The sequence below is a fragment of the Pan troglodytes genome, chromosome 9 (assembly GCF_028858775.2).
Source record: "Pan troglodytes isolate AG18354 chromosome 9, NHGRI_mPanTro3-v2.0_pri, whole genome shotgun sequence".
Lineage (NCBI taxonomy): Eukaryota > Metazoa > Chordata > Mammalia > Primates > Hominidae > Pan > Pan troglodytes.
Genome location: NC_072407.2, coordinates 85812871 through 85837531, shown reverse-complemented (window position 1 = coordinate 85837531; position 24661 = coordinate 85812871). Strand labels below are relative to the sequence as shown.

At 38.1% G+C, this 24661-nt stretch overlaps 1 protein-coding gene and 1 pseudogene across 34 annotated transcripts in view; both read left to right on the top strand.

The window, feature by feature from the left end:
* The window catches only part of DLG2 (discs large MAGUK scaffold protein 2), a 2168441-nt gene that overhangs the window by 1812616 nt on the left and 331164 nt on the right, over nt 1-24661 (top strand). For all 34 annotated transcript variants that reach the window (XM_063783330.1, XM_063783332.1, XM_063783324.1 and 31 more), the window contains one exon: nt 23247-23349. In XM_063783330.1, coding sequence (XP_063639400.1) covers nt 23247-23349 — 103 coding nt within the window. The remainder of the gene's footprint in view (nt 1-23246; nt 23350-24661) is intronic.
* On the top strand, nt 18706-20485 carry LOC134807269 (suppressor of cytokine signaling 6-like; annotated as a pseudogene).

The following is a 24661-nucleotide window of genomic DNA, read 5'->3' as shown; positions in this document are numbered from 1 at the left end:
CATGTATACATACACATACACATAAACAATTGCAGCACAATTTACTTTCTTTAGGGAAATACTTGTTTTTATTGCACACAGCATTTGATAAATATCAACATTAGCCAGGAACTTATAGGTGTGAGAAAGAAGGCGGCTAAATACAAGTTTTTTTGGTTGAAAATCACACCCATTCACTAATCCTCAGGTGGACTTGTGCTCAGGAAGAATAATTTACATTGTCAAACACTCACAAGCCTGAAAGAAAAAGAAAAGAGGGGTGAATTTGTATTCATACAACAGATACCTTCACACACTTTATCCTGGAAAACACATTGTAGATTATACAATTTGTTGGTGAGTGATTTATGCTTTTTATGCATAGTTATTTGCTTAGTCTCCTATTCATCCAAAAATCCATACTTTTTCCTGGTATACCTGACTTTCTCATTATGCATAACTTTGAAGAGAAGCAATATTTAGCAATGATGCATTCTCTGCAAATGGATGTCATGCATACATCTGTCCTCTAATATAATATTCATGGTTTTCACATCTCCAAATGTGAATTTTCCCCTTAGCGCTTCTTCAACCCGTATTTTGTATCTTAGGGCCATACAAAAATTGAAACATTTCAGTACTTATTTCATACTTTTAAGAGGGAAGAAAATATTGGCAAAGGATGGGTAAGAAATGGAGGTTACAATGCAGATGATATAAACCTTGAGCTACATACATACCCAAAAGCCCAAAGTTGAGCTATTGTTGACTGACTGGTTCTAGGCAAGGACTAAGGGTCAGTTCAGGAGCAAATATAGAATTTAGAACATTCAGTTTATAATGATGGTGTTAAGAAGGGGGTTGAACATTCAGTTGGTTCTTTGATATGTAGCAGGTCTCTATAGTAGACAGGAACAAGTGGATTTTGAAGAAGCTCCAGAGACCTATAAATCCTAAGGAGTTTCTCCAGAAGCCCTACATGGAAAAACCCTAACTTGAGGCTTGTCCTTGACTTAGAGTCACAGAGCATTATGTATAAGCAACACAGCCTAAGATAGCATTTCCAAATGCTAGCACAGATAATTTTGCTATTTTAGTTTTCAGGAGCAAGCTCCTCTGGCTTGCCTGTATTTGACAGCTAACCCAGTGTTTTAGTTGTATTGATGGTGGAATGAGAAAGATTTATTTTTATAAGTCTAATTATGAGACTTTCACAGCACATCAGTTTGGACTTCAAAAGGATAACACAATTCCAGAAATTAGGTGGTAAACAGCCAGTCATAGGCTGTCTTCCCAATAAAGCAGGATAAATCAACCAGAGAAGAGAAGAGAGGATGCAGCAGGAAAGTAGAGGCAGATCACTCAGAGGGAGGTGGTAAGAAAAAGCAAGTGAGACCAGCTGCAGGAGGAGGAAATAGACACAGCCCAGCCGCAGAGGAAAGGTAAGGAAGGAAGAAGTGAAGGGAATCTAGTCACAGATGCAGAGAGACAGATCAGAAGAGGATCACAGAGGTGAGACCCTGCAGGGGAGAATGGGAGGAAAGGGTGGGGTATAATAGAGAGGAAAAAAAATGAGAATCAAGGGACCACACCTTTACAGTGCAGTGTGCAGTGTATGGTGTACGGTGTACAGTGCAGTGTACATGGCAACTTTTCCAGGTGGTAGGAGTTTGACAAAAGAGAAAACAATGCAACAGGAAACCACATGCAATGCAAACTTGGAAAGGGAAAAGATAGAGGATAATGATTTAAAGAATGCAGAATTATATGTCTGGGTTTCATGGAACTCCTCATGCCAAGAACAGCAAGGGCTAGTCAAAAATATTTTATTCTGTTGCTGGCAACTGTTAGTGCAGTGAATGGAGTTTGAGAGTTCCAGGTCCTCTGTTTCAGGCAGCCTCCAGTGCTTCTTCCCCTTCTGGATGACTGCTGCCCTTGTGCTTACTGACTTAATGCCTCTTGCTCTCACAAGATGTGGCAGAGCCCACCGCTGATCAGAACCTGCAGCCAGCCTCTCACAGAACTGGCCCCAATATAGGCTGAAGCATAGTTCAAGGAAGGAGCTGGGTGAGAAGGCACTGAACTTGGCCACAGGAATATTAAAAGGGTTTGACGTTAAAATGCTGTGGGGGATTGTTGTGCTCTCTAATACCCAAAGTGGCAGAGCTGTTGAGGAAAGCTGGTCCCTGCACTGACCAAGCTCGCTCTAAAGAAACAGGGAAACAGCCTCTAGACACCAAGACTACAGTATGCCTGGAGGGGGCTGTTTACTGAGATGGAAAAGCAAAGTGGCCCATTGTGATGACCGGCACTAGCAGGAGCTGAGGCTGCTGTTAGAAGGCATGTGATATTATGGGGAAGGGAATGTGTATGCGTGGGGAGCAGAAGTAGATTTGGAAGCACATAGCAACATTGATGACTGTCAGAGATAGGAGCGTTACCTGCAGACCTAAGGCTGGAGACAGCAGGTATTATAAGAGAAGAGGGAAGATTAAGTAGGGGAGAAAGGACACAGTGTGTGCACCACACAGACCATATCTCTTATGTTAGCTTGGCTACTTTCGAAGCATCTAATCTTTCTTTGCCTCAGTTTTCCCATCTTAAAGTTGACCTCAGCAAAGTTCTTGGGAGGATTAGCAATAACAAGCCTAACACAATACCCTCTTGTTCAGTATTCAGTAACTAGTATTATCTTTATTCGTGATCTCCTTCCACAGTTAAATTCTTGGTCACAAACAGTTTGAAAGTCAATTGCCTTGATTTCTTCCCCGTTTATTCCCTCTCTCCTTTTCTTTTCTGTTCTCCTGGTTCGCTTTTCCCCTCCTTCCTATTATTTACTGAGCATTCACTTTGTGCTAGGAACTGAACGAATGCAGTGGAACTTTATTTCTTGATGTTTTTATCTACTGAATGGATTGTGGCTTTGCAGCTCTGTTCACATCTGAAGCTCTGGCAACTAACCATGGAAACTCACACCTTGCTGGAGAGTTGTTTTCTGCAGGGAGCAGCATTCTATGTGCTAAATTGGGAGGCTGGAAAGAGGGAATTGGTTAGTAATTAGAAAAGATTTAAATTACTGAAAATACCTCCCTGCCTGTGTAAATGGAAAATTTTTCTGATGCTTACAATATCCACTTGGGACTGATAGTGAAAGATTCAGCACAGCCTTGACTGCTTTTATGAAGTCTTGATATACGCTTCAGAGAACAAAGGAAAGTGATGAAGGAGAGAGAATTCCAGACGATGGTCACTCTTTCTCACTCCTTATTGTATGGAGTTTGTCTTTTCAGGAGACTTTTGAAATGATTCTGTTGCTGCTTCTAGTTTTCCCAAATGTCTAGAAGCATTTTTTGAAATCAGTAATGCTTGGAGTTAAGGCTGTATTTATGTGGTCTGCCTAATACTTCCCACAAAAGTCCACATTCAAGATGGCAGCTCCAGTATAGAGAATTCTGCCTTTCAAGGTGGCAAAGTTGGTTGCCACCTTCTAGGGTCCTGCTTGTCTGCTATATTATTCTCCTCACTTATACTTTCTTTTCTAGTTTACATTGTTTTCACTATTACACACTGAAATTGGCCATGAAATCCTTGGTGAGCTGATTAATAATTCCTCTTTAGAGGAACAGGAGTCTTTGTAAACCTTAAGGCTTCTTCAGAGTTGAGGAAGAGATTCATCAAGCACATAAAGCTGTAGTCACCCTCAGTAATAATGTATGAGGACATCGATTTGTGCCACATCCTGGGAAAACAAGAAGCCTGAAACAGTGGCTGGGACTGCCCTCGTGGGGCTTACAGTCTAGTTATTGATATTTATTCATTAAAAAGGTAAATAGAAAAAGAAAGCAAATCACAGAACATCGTGTGTTATTATGGGATCATTCTTTAAAACAATGACTATATATGGAGGTAAACATGAATGTTTTTGCACTCACATATATTCACTCACTGACAGGAACCAGGCACTATCCTAGACATTGGGGATGTAGCTGGGGATATTTAAATATGTGTAGAGAAAGTGTATAGAGTTAATTTGTCTAGTTTATTATCAGTGGTTACCTGAAGGTTAAGATAGAAAGATGTTCACAGTTTACTTGCTGTTTTTTTGTATTGTTTTAGTTGTTTAAAATGAGCTTGCATTACTGCTCACCTGAAAAATAATAATAAAAGAGTAAAGAAGGACCAAAATTCATGTAATGCTGCCAGGTTGTGGGGCTGATGGCCAAGTAAGTGTCACAGACCATCATGATTACAGGAGGTCTGGGAAGATAGAACCTGACCTGGACAAGAGAGAAGGCCAAGACTTCAAAGAATCCAGGAAAACAGGAAGTAAAACAAGGAGGAGGAAGTTAGGCCCAAGGGAATAACATTAGGCTAGGGATGGACATGAAGCTTCTAGCAGCAACAGAGGGTTTGCTTAGGAGAGGAGGCGTGTAATGTAGGACATTGAACTCTAGCATTCTCATCTGGACTCTACTACAAATACACTGAATGACCTTGGAAAATAACTTCATTCTCTGTGCCTCACTTTTTCCACCAATGATATGGGAGGACTAGACAGAATCTACTCTAACGTTCCCTCATATCAGAGAAGTATCTGGTCTTAAAAAGACTAGAGAGGGTTGTGGTAAAAGCTGCATTGTGAAAGGGCTTAAATATAGGGCTAAGAAATTTGCACATAATTTACAAGCAGTTAGGAACACAGATGAATATGAGCATCTGTGGCATGTATAAAATGTGAAAGGCAGTATTTAAAGAAAAGTAGAATGGTTGTGATATACAAGATGACTATCAAGGTATTGAGAGTAGACAAAAGGGAGAGGGAGGATGGGAGAGAGACAGAGATTAGAGGAAAAGCTAACATCAATTAGAAGTCTACCACATGGTAATGAGATATAATATCATGCTATATCAAAAAACCAAATATATGATATATCAAAAAGAACAATATTATATATCAAAAACATTATAATATGATATATAAAAAGTTATGTCATGATATATCAAAAATAAATCCAGAATGATAGAGAAAAAAAAATATATATATATAAAGGAGAAGCTCTCCTGCACAAAATAATACCAGCTAATAATTCTAGAAGAAATAAAGAATTTATAAAATAACCATTTTACAACCCACAACAAAATAACTATTTCAAGAAAGCATAATCCATAGATGCTAAAACAGTTAGGGGTTAAAGTTGACTGGAAAAAGGATATTTACATGGTCTCAAATAAACCACCTTATAGATTGTTATTTGCAAAATAGAAAGGTGCCTTTTAAATGAAGAGATCTGGTGGTCCATGTATTTTGAGCCTCCTGCTATGACACAGTAAGAAATACACAGCATTCATTACACACTGGATTTTGCTAAAAATGTTTCACCTGATTCTGATTGGGAAGAAACAATCAGACAAATTCAAAATGCAGAACACTCTATAAGCATCTGACTGAAATTTTTTTTTTAAAAAAAGAGTAAATTTTATTTAAAGAAAAATGTAGGTAATGTTCAAGACTAATAATGACTAAAGACATAGTAACAACCAAATGCAATGCATAAAACTTAAATCCTGGATTTAAGAAAAAAATCTGTAGAAGACATTTGGAGGATAACGGAGGAAATTTGAATAGGTGCAATATATTAAATGGTATAGAAATATTAGTTTTGTTGGTTTTCTCTGGAGTAATAATGGCATTGTGGTTATACAGAAAATGTCTTTACACTGGAAAGATGCCTTGCTGATATGTTAGATTGAAAGTGGAATGACGTCTGCAACATAATTCAAATGGTTCAGAAAAAGTGTGTGTCTGTGTGTGTGTGTGTGTGTGTGTGTGTGTGTGTCTTCTGCTAGGCAGATAGGTAGGTAAGTGGAGAGAGTGAGAAGGAGGAAGAGAGGGAGAACAAATGTACCAAAATGTTAAGATCTGTTGAATCTTTATGAGTTTTTATTATAATGTTCTTCAAGTTTTCTATAATTTGAAATTTTTCAAAATAAACAGGAAACAGGGCCTGTTTCAATAGTTCAGATCAATGCTTAGAACTAGCATAGTAAATTAGAAAGGAAAAAACAAAAGCAAAAGATATTTTGAAGAGAAATAGTTTAATAAATATTATTTCTCATTCATAGTGGTGAATACAAGTTGATTTTCAAGCATCTCTGTTTATTCAGATCTCCTCCTCTTGATTTGACTGATTGCAGTTGGGAAGATTTTGACTTCCCAAAAAGATTTGACTGATTGCAATTGGGAAGATTTGATGAAAGTAATTGGGAAGAGGGGACTTAAGAGTTCTTGACACAGTTTGCCTAAACTCACAAAACCTGTTTCTTGGGAGCTTTTAGGCAATGAGATGATTACCTTATTTTTAGATGAGGAATAAGTCAAAGAAATACTAAGATGTAATTATGGGCAACAGCCAGATGCCAAGATACACATAAGCCCAAACACAAAAGAATGTCATCAACTTGAGGAACTATGATGAAAAAAACATCAGGTGAGTCCCACATGCAGCAGCCAGAGTTTGAGTTTTGCATTAACAGATTTTGACCAAGATTAATTCCATTAGTATATTATTCCTGCTCAAGCCTTTCAGATGTTTTAGGAGTGGACTGTTTGACAGATATGTCTCTGGAGACAGCATTATTCCTTCCTTTAAAATTGATTCCAAAGCTTATGAACAAGATTAACTGTGTATGAGGAAAAAAGGAAACAAGAACCCTTTTCACTTACATTACAATCTCACTCAGATTAGTTTATGTAAACTAAACCAAATTAGTGAATATTATAGGATATGTAGAAATGAACATCCTTATTGCTTTCAAATCTGTATACTATTTAGACAAATTCCTAGTTAATAACTTTGACCCGGAACTTAGCCAACTGAACTTGTTTGAACAAAATAATAAGGTTCCCTGGGAATTAGGACATTTATGTGAAAAATGGTATTGATTCAGTATTTCCTTTTGCAGGTGTTATTGCACCTTTGGAAGGACATTTTTTCACTATGCCTGATTGTGCCACGGTTTGCAAAACATTTAACACACATGAGCCTTCTACAATTAATGCCAATGCTGACTCCTGACTTGGACATTTTAACAACAGAAAATACCATCCCCCCTCACAAATAGACACATTTTCACACCCAGTTGAGAACTACTGTTAGATTCTAAGTCACTTAGGGCTGAACCATTGCTTCTTCACCAATCCATCCCCCAAAAATAGCACAATGACTGGCACAAAGAAGGCATTCAGTAAATATGTATTGAATGGATTAATGCAATGTTTGAAAATTTGATTGCCCTAGGACTCATGTTTTCTATAAATATTACCGTATTTTAAATTTGCCTACATAGCCCCTTTTGCCTTTTATTGCTAAGGTAACACAAACCTCATATTCAGTAGTTAAAACTTTTTTGTATGACTTTTAAAATTGTTATGGTACAACATATTTACTTAAAAATATTCACATACTGTTAAGGGCTATAAAATGAAATGTAACCCATTCTCTCCTCTTCAGCATTTCTCCCCTCCCCACCACAATACCATAGCCCCTTAAAGCCTCTGTTATCAATTCATTGTGTAACCTTGCAGGCATTCTCTATAAGATCATTCATCCTCTTCTTTTTTTGAAACAAACAAACTAGATATACATATAGTTCTACAACTTGCTTTTCTTTAATTTAGCAATAGATCATGACTTTTTTTTAGTTTCAAAATATTAGACATGTATGCTGTTGCTTTTAATGACTGCATAGTATTCCATTATATGAATAGTTCATTATCTATTTAATCAATTTATTATTGATAGTGTTTTAATAGTAGATTAAATAGTGATATTTTAATATCTGAAACCCAGAAATCACAAAAAAAACTAAGTTTAAATAAAGAATAATAGAGCACTTTCAGTTAGTCCACTGATTTCAAAAGGGAGAACATGTTGAGCCAATTCAGAAGGCTTTTTTCTTACCACCATCCACCAGAGAAAGGATCTCAGCTTCAAATTTAACCCTAACCAAAGGGAATCTGTCAGCCTAGCAGCACACACACATCTCATCTCAGGATAGAACATTTGGTGGGTGAGGTGAGAAGCCACAAAGCAGATCGTGAAGGGTAGGAATTTAGCCTTCAGCCCAGAGTCTGACACTGCCTGAACAATTTAGAGGCTTGGATGAAGTGGAGGTGGTTGTTTAACAATGTTTGCAAGGACATTTAAGACATATTGGTGCTTCAAGGAACATATTGGTTGCTCTACAATTTTTTTTTTTTAATTAGCAAGGCATAATGGTGCATGTCATGTCACTGCTATCTAGCCTGAGCAACAGAGTAAGACCCTGTCTCAAAAAAAGAAAAAAAAAAAAAAAGTCTTGGGCCTCACCCTCAAAGATGCGGATTCAGTGAGTTCAGTTTCATCAACCATTCTCCCCCAGAGGACAAATACCTTCTGAAAAGGACTCTAATTAGTACCTGGCTTATAACAAGTGCACAGTAACTGGTTGTCAAATAAATTTTAATGATTTAAATAAAGTTATGTGATTTAATAGTTATAACCATTCATTAGTTTAAGGAATATTGTTGAATATCTACATAGTGTAGTCAGCACTAAAAGTATGGAGTTAAAAGAGACAGTCAAGGTCTCTACTTATGGGAAGCTTTTCTCGGGGTGGGTGAGATAATAAACAGAATAACATGTGGGCCTAAATTCTGTAAGAAAGTAAAACCAGGTGAATTAGAGATAGGCTGGGAGGCTGCTTTCAATGTGATTGTCAGCAAAGAGCTCTTTGAGGAATTGACATTTGAGCTGAAACTTATGAAAATAAGTTGTCAAAGATGAGAAAAGCTAGGTAAGAGCACTCCAGTCAAAGGGACCACTGGCACAAATGCTGTAAGACTGGAGGAAACTTGGGCTGATGCAAAAGAGAATGAAGGCCCTTGTGGCCAGCAAACAGTAAAGAAGACAGAGTGGAATAAGATGGAATAAGAGGGATAGGCAGAGCCCGAGGAAAGGAGTTTGAATTTCATTCAAAGTCTAACACGGAGCCAAAAGAAAGATTTTAGCAGAGGAGAGGCATGATCTGATACACAGTTTGAGATCATTCTGGCTGCCGAGTCAAAAGGGAATAGAGGAGGGTGGGAGGAGTGGGCCACAGAGACAATGGAGGGACCCATCGAGGCTACTGTAGTATTCCCAGGGAAAATGATAGCTTGGCCTAGAGGGATGGGGTGGAGTTAGAGAAAAGTGCATGGAATTAGAATATGGCTATGAACTAAGGGATTGCATGGGGAGGTGGGAGGGGAAGAAATGAATGGAGGTTCTTGATTCAGTGGTTTGAGAGGAGAATGGTGGTAGTACTGTTTGCTGAAAATGAGAAAACTCTCGAGAAACATGTTTGGGAGAAATTTTGAGTTTGATTTTGAGCACGATGAGTCTGAAAAGTCTTACACATCTATCTGCAGATGTCAAGTAAGCAGACAGATTTCAAGTCTGGAGTTAATGTAAAAATCAGAGCTTGGAGATACTAGTATCAGCTTGTGTTTGTATAATATTTGTATAAGGTTTCAACTATTTTTTGCTTATATATTCTTATAAAGATAGTTAACTTTTTACTTGAAATGCATGAATTCTAGATCTTACTGTCTTTCAGCCTTTAATAAGCTGGGTTTGGATAGCCAAGTTATACTTTATTATTTTCATTTAAAGATTCCAAAATAACCATCCCTCTAGAAATGACCTGGTAATCCAAAACATTTTTAAAGGTCTAATTTTTTTTAACTATAAGCCTGTTTTTGCATCAGGAATCCAAATTTAAAGGGAAGTTAATGTTTAACTGCTAAGATACATCAATATTCAATATCAATTTTTCACTTTGCCTCTGCTCCAGAAGGATTCTAGTCTTGAGCTGTAATGCATGTACTGTCAGAAATATTACCACTCTCCACAAAGTATAACAGCCTCCAGGAGGAGAAGGGAACTTAATTAGAAATTTCCACTTCAAATACAATTTATAGTTCACTCACTCTGAAACATGCTGGAGGGTATTTGAAAAATTTAATGCATAATGATCTGTTTGTCTCAAGTTGTCAACAAAATACATTTTGAGCATAGAATATATTTGTTTATTAAGCATTAGACGGTACCTCTGTGATTTAGTATGAGGCTCTCTTTCTAGATAAAGAAACTGAGGCCCAGAGAGATGAAGGGACTTCTCAAAGTCAAATAAGCTAACAGCATGACTGGAACTCAGCACTCCTGACTCCTAGGATTGTGCTTTTCTGTTTCAGTGCCTTCAACCCTAGCACTTTTCCCTGGTCAAATGAGCCTGCATTGAGATAATTTTATACTCTCCCAAGTCATCCTCTTTGTGTATGTCAGGAGAGGGTTCAACAATAGCTAATAATTATATGCCCTTACTAGATGCCAGGCACTGTTCTAAATGCTTTACATGTATTAACTAATCTAACCTTACAGCAACTCTGTGATGTGGTACTCTTATTATCCCCATCTTGTATATCAAGCTTCTTCTACATCTGTGTCTAATTTGACCAGGGTACTGACCACAGGAATATGAAATCTAAAATGATTTTGAACATTGGCCACTTCTCTAAGCTTCAGGTAGATATTTTCTAACTGTCTGCAAAACTGTAGATATCCAACAGACATAGCAAAGTCAACATGTCTAAAACAAAATACATTATCCTCCCACCCAAACCCACTCTCCATCCTGTGTTCCTGTCTTGATTAATGGTATCATCACACCTCCAATCATCCTAAAGCTTTTTGACACCTTCCCCATTTCCCATTTTCAATCTGCTCAACACAGTAAATATTATTTAAACTCTATTTGGCTTCCAGAAGTATTTGAGGAGAATAGCTGCATATAATCTTCCTCTGTTTTCCTCTCTCAAATTTGTGCCACATCTCCCACCCTCAAATCCACCCTCATTTGCCTAATTTGGGCCTTAATTATTTGTATCATTGGTAACACTTCAATAGTATCACATCCGATTATCTACTGGGATACTTCCTACCCTGTCCTCACTTAATTCATTAACCCCAGTTTCTCACTGTTGCCAGAGTTGTTCTCCCATAAACACAGGTCCAATTGTGTTAAATGCTTCTGTAAAACCCTTCCATAGCCACTTATTGACAAAACTTCTTGCCCTGGCGTTCAAGGTCTACTTCTGCTGGCAGCATTTTTTCTTTCTCCCTATCTATGTTCTATGCCAGCCATCAGACTGCTCACAATTCAACATTGAATGTGATATCTGTAGTTTCCCTGTTACCCACATAAGTATGTGGTAAGATCATTTAATACATGTGAATTTGTTTATTCTATTTGTTTGTTTATGTATCACCTTGTTCAGTAACAAATGTGAGGTGGGGAAACAGTTTACTAACTGTAAAATACTTTTGAGATGTTATTTTTAAGCCATAGAAATAATTAAATTTACAACACAGGGGACCCTAGAGATGGTGTGGCCCAGCACCTTCATTTTTCAGAGCAGCTCCTTAGCTGGCTTGAATAAGTTGATGGCAGAGTTGGCAACAGAACTTACATTTTCACTTCATTGCATCTCATCACTTCAGGAAAAATGAAAATAGATTTTTTTCCCTCTTGAAAAAGAATGGGAGCCTTCTACATGTATTTAATACACTGTAATACATCTGTTCATCTTCCTATCCGTGGTCTCTCTGAATAAAGTAGAAATAGTTTGGATCCTACCCCAATTTCTTCCCTGCTGCCCCCTGCCACCTTGCACCCAGACCCCCAACTGTGAAATTATTGGCTTGAAACAGTCCCCTGTGTTCTGTACCTGTCTCATTTTAATTGAAATGTGGTGCCAATTATCTAGCCTTTTCCCATTTGGTTACTCCTTTGTATTTTTTTCACAGTTAATAATTCTGTTAAATTTGTAGTTCTTACCTACTTTTATCCTAAGATAGTCTTCTACCAAACATATTCTTTGGTTTTATTATTGCTGATAAAAGCCAGTTAAAAGTCCTGGTCACATAGATAATGGATATGCTATAATACACATAGCAACTATTTAGTAAGTACCTACCATGTACCAAATATTATTTTAAGCATTTTATTTGCTTAAACTCTAATAATCCTGATAACAGCCTAACAAAAGAAGGGTTCACATCTTTTGATGCATATGAGGAAACAAGTTCAAAGAGATTAAGGAACTTACCCAAAGTCATAGAGCTGGTAAGGGAAGGGACCAAGATTTGAATCCTGGCCTTCCCGGGTCTAAACCCAGTATTCTTCCCAGGACACTGCTTTCAGAGCAGGCAGATGACATGAGCTGTGGTGGAAAACCTTGGCAGCCATGAGCATTTGCTCTGCCTTCTAAGCAGCATCTCCAAGGGGGTCCATCCAACCTCAGAGTCCTGCAGCCAGGCTGGCCATAAGCACATGCTTCCTGCATATTCCCTTCCTGTGCATTCTCTCTACCTGTAAGCACTCCTGGGGCACAAGAATGATGTTAAAATAATATTTCTCAATTTTAAGCTGAGGAATGACTCCTCATTATGGTCAAATATACTAAAATGGCTTATCATGCCCTGGATCACCAGATCCTTGAGAGGCTATGTCATGGTTAAGAATGCAAACGCGGCCGGGTGCAGTGGCTCACGCCTGTATTCCCAGCACTTTGGGAGGCCGAGGCAGGTGGATCACAAGGTCAGGAGATCGAGACCATCCTGGCTAATACAGTGAAACCCCATCTCTACTAAAAATACATAAAATTAGCTGGGCATGGTGGCGGGTGCCTGTAGTCCCAGCTACTCGGGAGGCTGAGGCAGGAGAATGGCATGAACCCAGAAGGCGAAGCTTGCAGTGAGCGAGATAGCACCACTGCACTCCAGTCTGGGAGAAAAGAGAGAGATTTTGTCTCAAAAAACAAAAACAAAAACAAAACAAAACAAAAAGAATGCAGACACTTAAACCACACTGCCTGGGTTTCATTCCTCACTTTGCCATATGTTAGCAATGTACCCTCGGACAAGTTACTTAATCTGTGCCTCAGTTACCACCTCTGTAAAATGGGGATTGTTGTGTGTTCTTACTTCACACAGTTGTTATGAGGGCTAAGGGAATTTCTGTATATCAAATGCTTATAACAGTGCCTGGCACATATTAAGTGTTATGTACATGTCAGCTACCATCATCACCATCATCATCTTCTTCTTCTTCTTCTTTTCCTTCATCACTTCTTTCTCACATTTGTTCCTCCCGTATCTACTCTTCAGTAACAACTGCTTCCTGTTCTTCAGATGTGCAGGCCCTCTCTCACCTCCAGCCCTCCATATGTGCCTCCCTTTCTGCCTTGAATACTCTTGCCACTCGTCTCCTCACCCCAATCTCCCCCTCTGTGAGAACCTCCACCCATCCTCACCTTGCTGACATTCATGACCTCATCTCAATGTCACTTTCTCCAGGAAAGCTCATTCCTCCTCATCCCTTGGTAGGAATGCCTCCTCTGTACGCCACAGAATTCTGACTTTTTTTGTGCTAGCACTTACCGCCCAGCATTTAATCATGTGTTTAGCTGTCACTGTCCTGCAATGAACAGCACATTGCTTGACAATGGCTATGTGTCACTCTAGTTCATTCTTCCCTTAAACTGGAAAGTGAAATAACTAAGTGGATACTTTTTAGAAAACAAATATATTTCAATACTGTGTTTATCTCTAGGCACTACAGTAGGCACATATTAAAAGATAGTACAGTGAACCATAGGGTGAGCATCCATATTGCCATATTTGATCTCACATTCACTTATCTGAGTCTCTAATTAGATATTACATTATATCAAGATGCTGGAAATAACACCCATAAGAGATAACAAAAAATAGAATTTAGAAACTAGGGAAGGAGAATTCCCTGACACAGGAGGTATGCAAGCACAAGCAAATGGTCACTTGGTGAGAATGATATGAAGGGATGCGGAAGGGAGTGGGATCACTCCCTGGAAAAGTGAAAAATGTGTTCAAATATTAGGATCATATAGAAGAAGAAATGATATTGTTTTGTGAGCCATCAGAGGGCAGAACTGAAGCCAAGAGGTGGAAAGAAAGATTCAACACAAAGAACTGTTTTGTTTTTTTTCGTTTGGTTGTTTTAATCACTGGAGCTGACGCAAACAGAATGGATTTTCCTGAAAGGCAGTGAGTTCTTCATTAGTGTTGATCCAGTGTCACATGGAGGTTAGATGATCATTTGCCTAGGATAATGCAGTGAGAAAATATTATTCACTCATCCACTCACTTATTCACTCACAATCCTCTTTTATTCTTTTGCACCTATTATTTGCCTGACCCTATGCCAGGAACACAAGTTCCAATAAGCAGAGATCTGACTTTTAAGGAGCTTATAAATAGATACATTACACAACTCAGTTTGAATTGAGTCTTTAAGAACTAGAAGAAGTTTTCCAGATGAGGAAAGAGTGAGAAGCTATGTTCTAGATATGGAAAATAGCATGTGCATAAATGCAGAAATGGCTGAATCAGAGAAATTTTAAAAGGTCAACATAGTGAGGGACAAGGGTATAAGAATGTGTTTGAATCAGCCTAATGATATAAATTGGGGTTGAAGAAGATCACAAGACTTCCTCCATTTTTGAAATCCTCTGATTCTGATATCATTCATTCTATAGCACTAAGAAATAGACAAATATTTCCAGAGAATCATCATTTATTCAAGGAATAAATGCCCCTAGTGGGAGAAGTAGCAAATATAATGATCATCTCTTAAAAACAAAAAGAAAAAAAATTTGACCTTGGGAATGGTAAACCACTCATCTTCACATTAGGATGTGAAAAACAGCAGCAGCAACACAACTAGAAGTCAACTAAAAGTGCTCAAATTTCTATTCATTACCAATATTATTGTGAAAAGGATGCCAAAACATATGGAATATATATGTGTATGATTAAGGAACTTACCCAAATAGATATATATATATATATATATATTTTTTTTTTTTTTTTATAAAGAGTCTCACTCTGTCCCCCAGGCTGGAGTGCAGTGGCACGATCTCAGCTCACTGCAAGCTCTGCCTCCCATGTTCACGCCATTCTCCTGCCTCAGCCTCCGAAGTAGCTGGGACTACAGGCGACTGCCACCACACCTGGCTAATTTTTTTTTGTATTTTTAGTAGAGACGGGGTTTCACCATGTTAGCCAGGATGGTCTCAATCTCCTGACCTTATGATCTGCCCACCTCAGCCTCCCAAAGTGCTGGGATTACAGGCGTGAGCACCGCGCCTGGCCGGAATATAAATATTTTAATGATCCAATAAAAGTCATATACATAAAGAGGTAGCAATAAATGAAATTGTTCTGGCTTGACAATGCCTTTTGCTTTAGCCCTACATGATCTAATCATTATAAGTTGGGCCATAATTTCTAGATCGGGTTGCTTTTGGACCACCACAGAGCAGAGTGGCAAAACACACCCAATCATCTGCTGCCAGTCTCAGGGAGCTTGACTTATGCCCTTGAAAGACAGCTTTCAGAACTAGAATCTTGTAGGCGTAGACCCTTGGAATTAGACAGGATATTAAATTACAGTGTAAATTGGTAGTTAGGAACTCAGGAGTATTAGTTACATTATTTTAGATCCTTAGCCTCTTTCCACCATATAAATTTGAGTAAGTCAGTGAGTCTCTGAGCCTAGTTTTCTTATCAGTAAAATGGGAAAAATAATCTCACCCTCCTGAGGATTAAATGAAATAATATATAACTATCTCTGATGTACATACCTGATGCTCAATTAATGTTAACAATTATTATTATTAATCTCAACAATAATTAATGGCATCCAATCTTTGAGAATGTATGCTTCAAGAAAAGAATTTTTCTTGGAGAGGAGAGGACTCTAAATAGAACTCTGAGAATCCATGCATCCAGGTGAAAAAGTTCAAACTGAAGCAAAAAAAAAAAAAAAAATCAATAGTAAATATATGAGGCTGTGTCACACTTGGTATTTTAAAATGTCATATCAATGATGTAAACTGTGAATACTTGAAAATGTTATTTGTTCAAGGTTTACTGATAAAAACTCAAACCTCAGGGATAGAAATAAGAATCAAAGTGATCTTGAAAAGTTTGAAAGACTGGAGAAGAACATGTTTGCTAAAACCAGGGAAGAAATCAACAGGAACAAGGGCAATATGATATTTTTCAGGATAACAGCAGCAACAAACCTCTCCAAAAATGCAGAGGCCCATGTAGATTTGGGCCTAAAATGAACAAGATTTTATTATTGGTCCAGTGGAAAAGAAACAAACTCACATATTAGAGCACATCTGCTAAACTAGAAAGAACTCTGGGCTTGGCAAGAGGAGCCCTTGGCTGGTCCTATCCCTATGCTAACTTCAATATGACTTTGGGCCAGTCCCTTCCTTTACGGGGTTCATCTCTAGTGTATAAGTGCTAGACAAACAAGTTTCTAAGGCTCTTCTAGTCCTAAAATGTTGTGTTCCTCTTTTTAAAAAAAGCATGAAGTAACTAATACATTGCACTCTGTGTTGGTTAATTTCTATTAGATTTTATTTCATCACTTATAATCACAGCTCTTTGAAGAAATGCTAAAACAATAATAATAGATACTATTTGCTGAATGCCTGTTTGTACCTGCAACAGCCCTGATAGGTAGGTAGGTAGTTAGGTAGGTATACTCATTTTATAGAAAAGGAAGCTAAGGTTCAAAGAAGTTAAGTGACTTCCCCAGGTTACCTAGGAAACCTAGGTAGACTTGAGATTTAACTCATTTTGTCTAACTGCAAATGCTTTGTTCCTTCCCATTTTTCCATGCAGTTTTCTTAATGCACTGAAAAAAAATTCAGAGGATGACTAGAATGATGAAACGTAGAAATCTTATGCTGTAAAGGAAACGTCCAAGAAATTGTGGCTGTTCACTTGGTTCTCACATCAAACATTAAAGTATATTCCAATTGATTAAGGATTAAATGGCTAAAGATTAAACTATAGTTTGCTACAGGAAAACATGGGTAATTTGTTAAATAGATTGGTGAAGAGAAAATATAATCTAAAACTTAAGAGCCAAAAAAGAAAAGGAAATTAAATAAGACTTCACTAAATGTTTAAAAATTCACTCTATGATATGAAATAATGTACAAAAGAAAAGTTAAAATACAACAGTACAAATAACAAACTAAGAATATTTGCAATAGTTACCTAAGAAGGAACAATAACATTCTTCATTTGCAGATAATTTTTTAAAAGAGCAAACTGCCTAAACAACAACAACAAAAAAAGCAAAATAAATAAAAAGGGATTTTATGTAAAAATAAATTCAAATATCCAATAAACATATAAGAAGATGCTTAACCTTATAATTGAAGAAATGCAAAATTTAAAAATAAAATTGTTTACCTATCAGAATGGAAAAAGTCAAATGTCGAGGTATATGTAACTATTACAAGAGTGTGAGGAAGTTGAAAATCGTATATTATTTGTTGGCATATAAATTAATACTACACTTTTAGAGGCAGTCTGGCGATACCTATCAAAATTTGACATTCATATCCTTTACTCAACAACTTACTGTTAGATGATATTATTACCTCATTGTTTATAATAACAAAATAATGAAGCTACCTAGCTGTCTATCAGCCATGCACTGGTAAAACAAATTGTTTTTCATTGAATAATAGAACACTCATAGCTATTAAAAAGAATGAGATTAATGGGAAGAAATATGTCAATTAGAAAGCTGACTAAGGTATATTAGTAAGTGGAAAAAATCAAGGTGTAGAACATGATCTTATTTGTATAAAATTTTAAATTATATCTTTTATAAAGTGGCTTATATTCACAACAAAAATAATTAGTAGTATATACAAGAAGCCATTCACATGGTTACCTTTGTAGAGAATAATAGGAGGTAGGGGAGCCTTTTAATTGTATGTCTTTTCATTGTGCCTTACTTATGATATATGGATATGATGTGTGTATATTAATTTTATTTTTCATATCAGTACACTATCTGGGCAATTAGATTATGGCCTGTTTTTGTTTTCTTATTTATTAGTTCCTATATGTTTAATGAATAAATAATCATTTTGAAAATGTGCAATAGCAAATTAAAAAAAAACAAGTAATGCATATACCCTTTCACCAAGAAGTCTTTCCAGGGAATTTATCCTTCAGAAACACTTTTATAAGTGTTCATAGTAGCAGAAAAACTGGAAACAACCTTAACAACATCAAGAGGGATCTCACTGAAAAGTGCTGGCACATCCATAACATGGAATACTAGGCTTTCATTAAAAAGGTAGAATGATATGAGCTGATATGATAATGAAAGATGTCCAAGATACATTGCCCAATGAAAAGCAAAACAAAAGCTGTCAAATTATATATGATATGATCTATTCAGTTAAATAAAAAGCCAATAATATATTAAAATATGTATGTAAGGAGAGCAAGAGAAATAAAGTCATGTGCTTGCATGTGCATATAGTGAATCTTTAAAAAGTACACACAAGCTGGAGGAGGAGGAGGAAGGAGGCGGGAGAAGGAGTTGCTGGAGGAAAGGCCAGCGCAGCAGTCACGCCGGTCCTGGGCGAGGAAGCGTAGCCCGGCCACCTTCGGAGACGGGCTCTTCCCTATGTTGCCCAAGCTGGTCTTGACCTCCTGGGCTCAAGCGATCTGCCCACCTCGAACTCCCAAAGTGTTCGGATTACAGGCGTGAGCCACCGCGCCCGGCTGACCATCTCATTCCATCATGCCAGAAGTGAATCCCCTAGTATTTTCATCCCTTGGATTAGGTAACCAGTCATAATGAAGAAAATTAGTTTTAAAACCTTCTGGAAATCCTTTAACTTGAATAAAAGTAAAAAATAAACTGATTTCATGGTAGTACAACAACCATCGCTAGCCAGTGGCTTTGGAAAGATAATTCCTTATTTGGTAGCTGCTATGGTAAAGATATGGCCAACTGCGATATCAACAGGAAAGACGAAAAAGGCGGAAAAGAAAAAAAAGACAGATCAAAAAGCAAAAGCTTGATGGATACGTTAAAAAGGCAGCTTTCTGCCAAACAGAAGCCAAAAGGCAAGGCGGGCAAACCCTCTGGGAGCTCTGCCGATGAGGACACCTTCCCCTCCTCCTCAGCACCGATAGTCTTTAAAGCCGTGAGAGCTCAGAGACCGCCCTCTGCAGCCATCACTGCAGTCCCATGCCATGGCCTCTTCGACCCACAAACTCTGAGGAGACGTGCAGCAAGATGGAGGTGAGAGTCAAGGCCACTCTTCCAGTCCGAGTCCACCCCTGAATAGCGTCCGGAAGGATTTCCACAACCTTCAGTCTGAGACCGCGTGCCAGGAACAAGCCAATTCACTGAAAAGCTCGGCTTCTCAGAACGGAGACCTGTATCTTCGCCTGGATGAACATGTGCCTGTCGTTATTGGACTTCTGCCTCAGGACTACATTCAGTATACTGTGCCTTTAGATGAGGGGATGTGTCCTTTGGAAGGATCAAGTAGCTATTGTCTGGACAGTTCTTCTACCATGGAAGTCTCTGTGGTTCCTTCTCAAGTAGGAGGGCGCTCTTTCCCCGAAGATGAGAGTCAGGCCGACCAGAACCTAGTTGTTGCCCCAGGGATCTTTGTGGATCAGTCCATGAATGGGTTGTTGACTAGCACCACGGGAGTCATGTTGCAGAGCCCCAGAGGGGGTCCACATCATGTCCCTCCACTCTCACCATTGCTACCTCCAATGCAAAATAATCAAATCCAAAGGAACTTCAGTGGACTTACTGGCACAGAAGCCCACATGGCTGAAAGTATGCTCTGTCATTTGAATTTTGATTTTAACTCTGCTCCTGGTGTTGCAAGAGTTTATGTCTCAGTGCAAAGTAGTGGTCCCATGGTAGTGACAAGCCTTACAGAGGAGCTAAAAAGATCTTGCAAAACAAGGATGGTACTGGGGACCAATCACATGTTGGGAGGCAGAAGGGAAGCTAGCAGTCCTGCCAGATGGTTCTTTCCTTGATTGGGACAATTCTGAAGACTGTTACCTTTTAAGCTTGAGCTTTCACTCCCATGGTAAAACAGTTCACACTAGATTTGAGCACTCAAATGGTAGGTTTAGCTTTTAGGAACAGCCAGATGTGGAAGGGCATACATCCATAGTTGATCTAATTGAGCATTCAGTCAGGGACTCTGAAAATGGAACTTTTTGTTATTCAAGGTCTCAGCTGCCTGGATCTGCAACTTACCTTGTCAGACTGGCCAAGCCAGTGTCTAGGTTCATGCAAGTACACTCGTTGCAGTACCTGTGTCATTTTGTTATATGTCAGTATACCAGAATAGACTTAATTCAGAAACTGCCTTTGCCAAACAAAATGAAGGATTATTTACAGGAGAAGCACTACTGAAAGACTGAGAACCCTGCATCTTGCACTTTGGGAATAAGAAAAAGAGATTGAAACACAGTTTACAAACTTTCATTGCCATCAAAATCTTTTGCTGCCATAACTATTTCAGTTTTATGTATAAAAGAGTCATCAGTGGTGGCTCACGCCTGTAATCCCAGCACGTTGGAAGGCCGAGGCAGGCAGATCACGAGGTCAAAAGATTGAGACCATCCTGGCCAACATGGTGAAACCCCGTCTCTACTAAAAATACAAAAAATAGCTGGGCGTGGTGGCGCGTGCCTGTAGTCCCAGCTACTCAGGAGGCTGAGGCAGGAGAATTGCTTGAACCCAGGAGGCGGAGGCTGCAGTGAGCTGAGATCATGCCACTGCACTCCAGGCTGGGCAACAGAGCGAGACTTCATCTCAAAAAAAAAAAAAGTCGTCAGTTTGTTTAGGGGTGGGGAAGTGTCAGCAAGGTGCCTTGGGTTTATTTTGGTTATTTAAAAAGGGAAGTCTTGAGGTTTTAGAAGTGTGAATTACCTTTCCTCAATGTGCAGAATAATCACAATGTGAATTATCAAATTCTCCTCAATGCTGCCCCCACTCCCGCCCCGCCCTGTCCTTTGCTGCTATCCACTGTGATTTTTATGCATTAAACAGAATGGAAATTGCTATGTCTTTTTAAATGGCCCATTTTCAAAAGATAGTGTTGAATAAACATACCTGTGTGATAAAACACAGAATTTACATATACACTGAAGATGAATTTTTAATCTATTACTTTAAAAAGATTTATTTAGAATCATGAATTGGCATAATCTTGGGTAATGGAATGGAGATCTACAACATATCTTCTAACAACACTTTTTTCTAAATTATTTCTTAGGTTGTGCTAATTTTATTGGTTGTGAAAAGTTGAGCTTTTCTGTTGCCTTCATTTCATCTGTTGCCTTCATTTTCATCTTATAGTTTGCCTATTACAATAAATGGCCTTACATTAAAAAATTGTAAAGAAATGTTTACCACCAATTTAGAAATTGTTGCCTTTTCTGTCATTAAACTCAGGTACAAATTGCCATAACATGAAAACCTATGGAACTAGAATTATGATTAAAGAAATATTAGATGATCATAAAAGAAAAAAGTATACACAAAAGTGGTTCCACTGGAAATGGAGATGGTGAGGGGACTTTTACCTCTTCCTTTTAGACCTTTCTGAAACAGAATTTATTTGCCATGATCACGTATTATTCTTTTATAAAAAGTAAACCTTAACTGTTTGACAAGAGAATAAATTATTTGGCATGTGAAGTTTGTGCAATTCAGCCTCCTGTAGGCAGTAGCCTGGATCTAATTACCTTTCCTGTCTCTTCTGGCCGGCAGATTCATACTTCTGACTCATCAATAGCCTAGACAGTCTCTGAAATGACTATATCTACCAAGAATAATTCAAGAATAGATCTGGAATTTTATACTTTAAGGGGGCTTTAGACTCATATAGCCTAACAGTCCCTTCCCTCCGAGGGAGGAGAAAATTGAGTCTCAGGTAGTATGACAGTCAGCAAGAGAGTGGCACAGCCAGATCAGGCCTAGCTCAGTGGACTCCCCAATGTTACCATGTAATCAATGCTTTCTGTAAGGAGTTCACCACACTAGAAAGCCAGGGATGAGGCAAGGAAAATTACAAAAGAGAATAAGGAGATGTTAACGAAGTTATTATGAGAGGGTCATGATGTGGAATTTAAGCGTATGGATGTCCCAGGCCTGACGGGGAAACAAAGTAGTAACCCCCATCTACCACCCAATGTCATTCTCAAATAGGATTGATGAAAAGCAAAATATGATTATATATTTTGAACGTGTATAAGCTAATCAGTTCTTTTATTCTTCTTTCATAGCCCATATCAACCTGCCCCATGAATAAAAGGAAGCAGAATTCTGCTATCATCTGCAAAAAGCTAGTTTTTTGTAGGTTAGAAACCCATACTTACTGTGTGTTCATCAGAAAAACTTCTTGAGGGCTTATCTTGTCTCCTTTTGTGCTCTACTCATTGTCCCTCTTCTGGGGCAGACAGAGAACTCTGTCATTGGAGAGCACTTATTAATTACATTATATTGACTTAGGCTGAATTGATTCAAGAAAAATTTTAGCATTTTCTTCTTATTAAATTTGAGTTAAGAATGCCTTTCACCCTGGCAGAGTTTGGAGCTTTTAAGACATTTCTGTTTCTCTTTCAGTATGGGACCCAAAATGGGAGTTAGCAATAGCTAAATAAACTCCAGGCACTCTTTATTTCATTTTGTCAGAATTCATTCTAGAATTGTATATGAGAAATAGGACAGTTAAGTATATATTTTAAAACAAGGCTTAAGGCTGTCTAACCAGGCTCAGGATGACAAGGCTAGACAATTGACCACAGAGAGGGATTTGGCAACCATCTGGCCCCATTTTATACCATGTCCCCAGAATCTCATCTGAATGTTTAATCTTTTAGCATATATTTGTCTATTTACATTACATGTGTCTCTCTTTATCATCCTGTTTTCCCTCTAATTTTGAAGGCTCATATTTATCCCTATCTACCCTAGAAATCTAGGAAGCTCACAGAGGCATATTAAATGCATACACTAGAACATGAATAGATAGAAATGTTTCCAACCCGGTCAGACCATGGCACAAACACCACAAGGTGAAATTTAATGTCTCTCCTAACTAAAAGTGATTAAGACCATGAAAGTCCACAAACACCTGAGTAGGATATGAGGGGTTTCTGAGGCATGTGATACAATGTTAGACAGCCTGGTTTTGGGGAAACTTTTTTCTTCTATCAGGATAATATGCCTTGTGAAATACCAAGATTCTCTGGCTTCCTCTCTTTCAGGTGAATGGCATTGACCTCCGTGGTGCATCCCACGAGCAGGCAGCTGCTGCACTAAAGGGGGCTGGACAGACAGTGACGATTATAGCACAATATCAACCTGAAGGTCAGTCAGAACTCAAACTAATAATGTTCTGATATGTCTCTGTGTGGATCTGTACCCTCATTACTAATAATTTTTATTAACTAGAGTCACCATTATTGGTGTTTTTAAACCTACCTATAGTGAAAAATTGATGGTTCATGTCCAAAGAACGTGAACCGTGGCTTTGTTACCTCTAATCTTCCAGGAAAATATCAGGCAGTTAGAAAGGCCTATGAAAATATGAATTCAAATAAATAGCGACCAGCATCAGCTTTATTTCATTTATATTCTTATGTGGTACACACTCTCGGTCACCAATGGATACTGTAAAAACAGTTAAGACTTAAGAAGCAAAAGGGAGAGATTTCATCTACAGAAATAGACCAGTAGACCATATTCTCTCCTCATGGCATTAACTTAATTCTCATTAACACTAACATGGCTTTTGGAGGTGCTTGATTCACATTTTTTTTTTGCCTTTACTCCTACAATATCCCTTGTTTGAAATAAATCACTGTAAACCGTGAGACTCAGTGAGATCATGTAAATTAGATTAGCCAACTTAAACTTGATGAGATATCCTAAATTGGATTAGCCATGCCCTGCTCTTTGGTTTATTTAAACATCTGTTTCTGTGTTTAAAATGAGGCTCAATGAGACAACTGGGATGTTACTTATTGTATGGTTGATTTCTTAGAAAATTCATATATAGGTTGCTCCTTTGGAAATGAAACGTACTTAATGTAAGCACACAATTATGGGTCAGATCTTGTTATTAAAAAAAGAAGAGGAATATGGCTACTGTCTTCAAGAAATGAAGTGCATTGCTTTTGGTCCATATGGCTAGCAAAGAGGAGTATTAAACAGCTGAACATGAGAGTATGAGATGTCATCAAGGAAGAGTCTCTGTGCATATGAGTATTAGGAGCTCCTTTTCAAGTGATGATTTGTTAGCATCAATGGGTCTATTGTTGTTTGAAAGACTGAGGTTTGTGTCTTGCCTGTGACAGCTTAGATCTTACCATTAATGGTGGCCAATCACATGGTCTGCCCATGAATAAAGAAAATATTTTCTTCCATGCATGTTTTGACATGATACTTTCAGTTGTGCCTGGCTTTAGAATTAGAATTTGAAATTAATTTATTCGAAATTTTTAATAAATGTTTTTTCCTATGTGGCCTAGGCCAGATATGGCCAGAGAGTAGGAAAGAGGAGATTTGTGATGGTCACAGATGGATGATGACAACACCAAGGAAATATTCTCTTCTCAGATAGTTTTGAAAAGTCTTTCTATTTGTTAAATATTAGTAGACTTGTATTTCAGTAGGGACA